The 9,295-nt window shown below is 29.7% G+C and overlaps 1 protein-coding gene across 1 annotated transcript in view; it reads left to right on the forward strand.

Moving 5' to 3' along the window:
• LOC123293448 (chromatin modification-related protein eaf-1-like) overlaps positions 1 to 7,828 on the forward strand; it is a 69,541-nt gene extending 61,713 nt beyond the window's left edge. The window contains exon 2 of the mRNA XM_044874279.1: positions 6,004 to 7,828. Coding sequence (XP_044730214.1) covers positions 6,004 to 7,800 — 1,797 coding nt within the window. The 3' untranslated portion in view covers positions 7,801 to 7,828. The remainder of the gene's footprint in view (positions 1 to 6,003) is intronic.
• The last annotated feature ends 1,467 nt before the right edge of the window (positions 7,829 to 9,295 follow it).

Raw genomic sequence — 9,295 nt, forward strand, 5'->3', positions numbered from 1 at the left:
ACCTACTTTTCAAAAGCGTCCAGACAGTATTAGGAAGCACCTAAAAATCAATATACCTATATTGTTGGTTTTTTTTTTTTTTCATTAACATGATATTGATAAAAATTTGAACTTGTAATCCTCTTCTCTAAATTTTTAAGTCTAATCATGTTTTAGAAAAATTTACGCTTGTACAAACTTAATACCATTATTTTCTTAAAAAAACAATTCAATAATCTGTATTGCATTTTTCTTTTAAATTTTTTAAAACAATAGTATCATCTATCATAGTCTTTTTTTAAAGTTATAGACGAAAATTAGTTTTAGCATTACCAAATCTAGGTGTATAATAATTTAATGTTTTTCAAATTAAATGAATTGCTATTGGCGATATAAATAGAAAAAAAATTTAGCCAAAAAACAAGATTACACCACGTTCTTACAATTATTTAATTTGATTGTAGATGGATATACTTATTATTTGGCCTTCACATAGTAATACAAAATAATATTTTGATTACCTATAATATAAACTATAACTTTAACATAGATAGGGTAGATTGTAGGGCCCGGGATAAAAATTGATATTTATACTTAAGGCATACATTTAAATATAACAACTCTCTTTTACTATCGTATTTAATAACAAATTACTAAAATTATATTATATTAGTCTAATTTTTTCCATCTCTGGCATAAACAATTACATTTCAGGAGGAAAGAGATAGCTTAAGATAACAACTTGTATTTCATGACAATGGTACAATATTTATACAAGATCATAAAATACCATAGATTAAAATATTCTAATGTATCTAGAATTACTTTCAACAATATTTCAATGTATCTAGAATCACCATCACCTGAAAGCATAATCTTCTTCCGAATCGTAGAATGAAGAGCTTATGTAATTGAAATATTGAAATTATACATACTTCTCTTATAGCTTTTCTTTTCTCCGAACGACTAGTAACACACTCAAGTCCATTTTTATTCCTATAGAAAATATTTGTAAAACTTAGTGTGTATAGATACTATCATGTATCAGTGGTACAACACGTTTTTTGACTCAAGGTACATGGAAGTGCTAGTTTAACTTTGCAGTTTCGACATTTTACAATATTTCAAATAAAAATAACCAATAACTTGTAAATTAATGAAAAGTACAAGCAAAATTTTCAACTTTAAATCAATTACAAATGTAAATTTTGTTTTACTTGAAAACTAATACATATGGATAATCATTCTCTAGATTACTTGTTGTCTTGAAGTGAACAAACTTTTTATAGTTTCTATTTCATAGATAGCAATATAATTGGAGAAACAGTAGGTAGATTATGATGAAGATAAAAAATATCCAAGGTACTACACCTTCCCCTATAAATATATTGTTTATAAAATATCTATTTATTAGTAAAACCAATGCCACACCCAAATATGACTGCGCAATAATAATAAAAAAATGAATTTTCTTATGAAATAACTGGATTTTAATGACGTGTAATGATATTCAAATGACTCATTCAAAAATAACCCGCATAAAATACCTATTCTAGATTAATTTATATCAAAATAATAACCATTATAAATAAAAGTATTTGATTCACACTTGATTAAAATCACATAAATTTTTTGATTTTCTTAATTAAATACTCTTAAAATCCGTGCTGTTCATTATTTCACTATTATAGTCCGGTAATATATTTAGTTGTAATTTTCTATTCTGGAAAGTTTTCGAAAATGCAGTTTTATGTTCACCGTTCCAGGAATTTAGTAGAAAGCTTAAAATTAATGCATATCGGCTCAAATAAAAACTTATTTTATCGGCAACTTGCTTTCATAATGGAACCGATATCTAACTACTATTGAAAAGAATTTAGAAAAAGAAAGAAGTTATCTATCTTTCTCTGCTAAGAAAGATACTAAATAAAAATCACGTGTCTAATTGACTGCAGTAATAGAAAGTCACTAGAAATTTAGCAAATTTAAAAAAAATATCTTGCTTGAAGCAGCTAATGATTTAAATGAAGAAAATCATTTTTCTTAAATATAATTTTGGTGGAAGCGCATGGCATATGAACTTTAAGTTCAAATTTTAGAAGAATAATTGAAAACGGAATAAATTTTCGCTTGGAATCCTTTCTGGTACTGTGGGAAATATATTAATTAAACTCAATTGCGCCGAACTATACGCCAAGTTTTGGTTAAACGGTAAATAGAAAATTGGAGAAAAATATTGCGCGAACACAAAAATTGCCTACATCCAATTGCAATAAAACCTTTTTTTTTGTAAAAATCAAAGATTCTACTATATTTATGATATGAGTTTATGTGTAAATAATTCTGGATCTGTAACTACGGAATTTTTAACCCCCAAACTAAAAAAAGGGGTGTTATAAGTTTGACCGCCATGTGTGTGTCTGTCTGTTTGTTTGTCTGTTTTGACTTTGATTTTGTTTGATTTTTTTGGTTTTGTTTGAAAGGTAATGTAATGGAGAGTGTTCTTAGCCATGTTTCAAGTGCGAGTTTAAGGTTCCGTACCCGAAATAAATCAAAAAAATTGGCGACGATCTTCAAAATGTTTTAAAGAAAAGGGAAATTTAATGGATAGTGTTCTTATATATGTTTCAAGTTCGAGTTTAGGGTTCCGTGCCCTTTTGTCAATTTCACTTGTTAGATATAGTATTTATTTTTTCACGATAAATGTGTAATACATTTTTAAAATGTAATTTACAACATATAAAATTTTAACAAATTAAAATATTGTAAATGAAAAATTACTATTTTACATAAACAATTGATAGTAAAAAAAAATTATGAATATTATTATGATTATCATTTATAATATTTTTTATCTATAAATATAAATTAAAAACTTTTATAATTGTTCATATACTTATTGAATCGTGAGAACTTTTTATAAGATTGAATCACAACAACCATATTACTACAAATGTTGACACAATAGTTAAACATTTTAAAATTAATAAATATAAAGAAGAAGGTAACTGAATAACTGATTCTTTGTTTATTTGATGTTTTATTATAAATAAAAACAATTATTAAAAGTTTTGTTTGTGTGAATCAGTTTTACTTTCAATAAAAATTATTACACACGACGATAGATATAACCTTTAAAGGCTACACCAATGAATTTCTGAGTTCAAACATTTTATTATTTAACGAGCTAAGTTGGTTTAAAATCAATTCCGTTTTTAATGCAAAATATTTTTATTCACATTAGGTCTTTATACTAATCGGGAAATTCTCAACTTATAGTTTTCTTCTCCCTCAAAATCGGATCGTAAACTCGCCTTAAAAATATCAAAATTTTAGATTTTCGGGGTGAAAACAATAATCTTTTAAAAGCTAATTATAAAACTATTCAAAAGTTTTGTTTGTGTGAATCAGTTTTACTTTCAATTATAATATAAACATTTTATTTAATAATAACTAATATTTCAATTATAAAATAACAAACGGGATGGTTTTTACTCATATTACACCTATCAAATGATTATACTGTTGTTTATAAATTAAAATAATTACATGTTTACAATCCTGTTGTAATGAGGTGTTATTTTTTTATTGTAATGGAAATCTAAGTATTTACAATTTCTCAAGAAAAACACTTTAGAAACCCTTTGTCTGGTATATAAGTAGACGAACGACTTACCATAAATTTTAAAAGAAATGATTATTTCTTTGTCCTTGAAAGTAAGAATGCAAACTCAAATACCTACTCAAATTCAAACTTAAACTGGATACTCAATCTGAATTATATTCAGATGATGGTAGAGCCGTAGTAATACTAGCAGTAAAGTATCATTTTTCTTGATTTTGGCATAAGGGCACGGAAACAGAAGTTTTTCATGCCCCATTAACCCAAGGGGCACATTTTCCCCAGAAATCCCCACCACTGACTTCATGAAGAATTGATATTAAATGTTCAATAACGAATATTATTTTTTTAAGTAAAAAAATAATTAACATAATATCATATTTAAAACATTTTCTTCATTTTCTTACAAATTTAAAAATATTACTTTGGTCAATTATGATTCTCAAACTTATACCGACTGAAACGAAACGATTAATAACTAAATTTAATTTGCGTAAAATTCAATTATTTTTATAAATAATCAATCGCATTTTTAATTATATGCCTAATCAAAATCAATTTAACATATTTATTTACGATTAATCTGAAAAATATTATTGTTTACAAAAGATAATTCGGGGTTAGTAATAATTTTTGCAAGGTAAATAGTGAAAATTTTAATAGTTTTCTTGTAATTAATTACATCTATAATATTTTATTTTTCCTTCCTTGTTAAAACTTTCCTTTCAAAATTTATGCGATTCAGTAGTCAATTAGACTTCCAAAAGCAAGATTCAATCTTAAATAAAAACAACTGTGATCTATGGAATGCCTGAACCAATAAAAGAGTAGGCTATTGTTTATTAGACAGTTCGTTTTTACATTTGAACAGTTTCAACATTCTAAGTTACCGCTTGTCGCAGGGCAAAATGATTTTCCCATATCCGTGAAAAGACGAAACACAGTACAATAAAACGCTCCTGTTGATTTTACTATCGATAGAAGTTTATGAGTTATAAAACTTCATAAATTAATCTACTTTTTACATCCTAACGGATTCAAGATGAAAGAACTCTGTTAGATCAATCTTTGAAGTTAAGCTATCTTTAACTTATAGGCTCATATTGATGATTCATCTTGGATCTTAAGTTGAAGTTCTTATTTTAATCTAAAACTCCCAAATTTTTTCAAAAGCGTTAGCTGAAAATGTAGTCTCAACTGTCGCTCTTTTGACCTTAGTCAATGTTACATTCTTATACCAGCAACATTCTTGGTATACCAGAATGTATTTTGCTTAAGCATGAATAAGTCTAACATTGAATACTATAAATATAAAAAGTAAACTATTCAATATTAAACAATGACTTTTTTATTGATTATAATTGGAATGCAAAAAATATTAAAATAATAATTAAATAACCTATACATTTAAATATGTTGTAAACGATACGCAAAATAAATGCAATCGAACATTAATGTAAATCATGCAAATTTGACTCTTTGGTATTAATAATAATAGAGATAGATACCAGTGAATTGGATCTTTTAACATTTTATAAATACACGATTCTGTTGTAAATTTATCGCGTGTAATTTTATTTATTATCAGTTTAGTAAGATTTTATTAATTTTACATTACATTTTATATGATTATTATGTAATATTTAAATAGTAAAATAATTTATTTTTTAATCTTCTATTTTTTGTGTACACGGAATTTATAATATTTCCTTGCAATTGTGCAGTAAGAAGCAAAAACAGGGAGATCTAAGTTATAAAAGCAGACATTCATCAGGAAATAGAGATAATAATAATTCTAAACACGGGGAAAATAATTTTTTGAATAAATTTGTGAATAGGTATATCCAAAAAAAAACCGGGTGAGAAAAATTGAAAACTTGACAGTTAAGGAACGAGCCCATAATGAAAAAGGGCTTTTGGTGATATACTATTAAAATCAGCGTTAGAGGTACTCATCGTCCTGTTTCGAGAAAAAAATCTGTAGTACCACTAAATTTATTGCAAATACAATAACGTTATATACCATGCTTAGAGCATTATGTTTTGGAAATATTCATAAAAATATCCTTTTTATCTTCACTCTGTAGAGAAGGAAGCTTCGCCGACTATAAGTATATTAAGAAATTGTCATTATTTTAACGTTTTCTCCCATTTGATGAAGTTTAACTGTTATAACTTACACAGCCTGTAAGTTACCCTTAGATACTAATTCTAATATGTCTTGGCTCATTAAATTGATGCTTCTTAATCTTCAAATTTCATGTTAAAGGATTGAGAAATAATTTGGAACAAATTTTTTATATATAGGTACCCCCAAATAGTTTATAAACAAATTAAATTATTATAAAATAGACAATAATTGTCATACCGAAAATTAATTTGTATTTCTCTTTTTGTTTCAGTCGCTGCTATGTATATGCGGCATTGTAATTTTAGCGACCACAATAGAAGCACGTAAAATTCGTGTCAGACCTCGACCACAATCACTAGAAAATGAGGATAGTGGTGTTGCGGAGGATATACGAGCGGCACGTGTGCAATATTTTGCAGCCGAAGATCCACAAGAAGAACAACAACAACGTATCATTCTAGTCTCCGAAGATGATTACAATGGATTATATGGTCAACCCCAAGTACAAGCACAAGCAAGAGCACTTCAAGATAATTACATTCCTCATTCTCGAAACGCACCAAAACCACAGCCCCAAGTAATTGCACAACGTACAAAAGGAAGCACTGATGCTCCAAAACAACCTCCCGTACAAACAATTCGAAATTATAATAAAGTAAATGATGATGGGTCATTCACTTTTGGCTATGAAGCAGCTGATGGTAGTTTTAAGGAAGAGACACGTGGTACAGATTGTGTGGTACGTGGTAAATATGGATACGTCGATCCAGATGGTAACAAACGTGAATTCACTTACGTATCTGGTAATCCATGTGATCCAAATGCAATTAATGATGAAGATTCCGATGAACGTAGAGACAGTGGAAGTAAAAGCCAGCAAGATGATAGCGATGCTGATACCGATGATGGTCAAGCAAATTATCCTAAAGCTTTCCCTGTACGTCCTTTAAGGCCATCTCCATCAGCCCGTCCAACTCCAGTTCCAACAAGAGCCCCAGTAACCGTATTCCAAAATGTATATGCCCAAGGCAGTGAAGAAGATGAAGATGAACCTCTTCAAGTATTACAACCGCAAACTCCACGACCACGTCTTCAACCAAGACCTACACCTCAATATATTGCACGTCCTCAACCAAGTCCTACATATCAAATTCAAACCGAATCACCACGTCCAGCATACCATATTCAGACAGAATCATCTCGCCCTTCATACCAAATTCAATCACAACCAACCACACCTAGCGCGTTAACCTTCCATCATACTAATTCCCCCGTAAATATTACGCCACGCCCATCAACAGTGAAAGCACAATTACCCGCTACGACATATCGTCCTCAATTGGTAGCTGTGACTCCACGGCCATCTCAAGCCGCCCTATACACAACCAAAGAACTTGAACCAGCACATAGACTTTTCCCATCCTCTACTCCAACACCAATCACAAGAACTCCATCTGGAACAATTGATTTCCAAGCTGAATTCGCCAAGTTTGCAGCCCAAGACAGTAATGCTGTGGTTTCCACACCAAAAACACTTCTTAAATCTTCAGAAAAAGTAAAACCAGCACCATTCCAAGGTAGTGAACCAATCTATTCATCAGAATTAGTTTACGATCCATCTTCTGGTCAATATAAAACACAGCTCTATCAAACATTACCACAAACTACTGGTGACTTTTCACTCAGCCATCGTATTCAACCTTATGTGCATCAACAAGCTCAACAACCATCACGATTAGTGAGCTTGCAACAATTACAACAACAATCGCCGATCTATAGAACAATCCCACAACAATCTGCCATACCACAACAGAGACCCCAACCTACTCAACAATTATATCAACAGCAACAAGCTGAGCTACAATTCCAAAATTCACAACAATTATATGCTCAACAACAACGTGCCCGAGCACAAGCAACACAACGACCCGCACCAGCACCGGTATCCGTGCAACAACAACCACAACAATTTTATTATCTTCAACCAAGTCCTCAAACTCAACAGCATGCGCTAGCTCAAGGTCAAATTGAAGCTTTCTTAAGGGGGCACAATATTGACTTTAAGTAGGAGTATCCAATTGTTTTTAGTTAATAAGGTAAGCTTATTTTTATTTAATTTTAACATTATATCTATTTACAACACGATAGTTAAATTTTCTCATTAACTATGCTAACCAAATTAGCAAAATTTTCCTCATTATTTTTGCCCACTGCGCTGATTTTCAGCCGTTTGGCAGCTATACATTTTATTGACAAAATAACATTAAAATAGTTTTTAAATCAGCAATTTTCACCAGTAGAGTGGGTATGAATGCCCATTAGCACAGTAAATCGGTCTCCGATGTCAGACGCACTTCATTCGTTCCTAATTTTTATTTAGAAAGAAATATCCAAAATCCAGTCGACCTGAAATCAACTTTTTTGTGAAGGTTAATAGGTCTTTTTTTCATTTTAAATTCAAAATATATATTGACAAAATTTAAACATAATTTTTAGGCATCAAAAACAATAGCTGTTTGTTAGAGGTAAAATATTTTTTAAGCGGTAGTAAAAAGTAAAAGTAACCAAATAATTGGAAGATAATTTATACATGTTGCCTTTAACTATAGGTATTAACGCACTAATGATATGCGACTTGGTTTTTTATTATGCATTAATGAGGTAATAATTTAAATAATACTACTAAGATAGCTACATTAGCCTTCTCCTTGATTTAACTCTCATTTTCACTTAGCGTCCAGTAGCTAATATTTAATAAGTACTTATAGCTGACCACAAAGTGTGTAAACGCACTCTTTTTAAATATAGTGACGTCAAAAAAAGTAAATTTGATATATTTATTTTGTAATTTTATCTATTTTGTGGTTATTTAGAAAACGGAAGAAAAAAGAATTTTATAATTATAAACAAGCTAAATTATTTTTTTTCCATGTATAAAACTGCATTAAATAAATTCTTGGAATGTAAATATTCCATTGAATTTTTGTTTTCTCTCACAAAAAAGCGAACAAAATCGATTCTTTAAAGAATGCTTTTAATTGTTAGAATGTTCTAAGGTATCTGCCTAATGTTTTGAAGTGGAAGGTAGGCAGGAATCAAGGTCAGAAGATTACTATCAGAAATGTTTGAATCTATTAGTTTTATCAGAGCGGCTCTCTTAACCATATAGTTAAAGATGTGCATTAAACAGGACTCACACTTCATGCGCGAAGCGTATTCTCGAAGTAAAATACAGGTCAAGATTTTCGATTAATTTTTATTGCCTATCTTAGACTACAAACAAATTTGTTTCGCTAAATATGATCTTTCCGTCCAATTCACGCTTTTTCCTCACTAGCAAAAGACGTTTTCCTTCCATTTTCGATTTTCTCAAACTAACGTAAAAAAGATTATACTTTTCATACGGAAGAAACGCATTTTTCTAAAGAGCATTATTCTAGCAGAATGCTTATTCTAGTATTAATTGAAGTGGAGGGGTCATAAACATAGTAATTTCACAGACAAAATCGTGGATGGCGTGTCACAAGCGATTGGCGGCGAACGACATGCGATTAGAAGAATTA

The sequence above is a fragment of the Chrysoperla carnea genome, chromosome 1, assembly GCF_905475395.1.
Source record: "Chrysoperla carnea chromosome 1, inChrCarn1.1, whole genome shotgun sequence".
Classification (NCBI taxonomy): Eukaryota; Metazoa; Arthropoda; class Insecta; order Neuroptera; family Chrysopidae; genus Chrysoperla; species Chrysoperla carnea.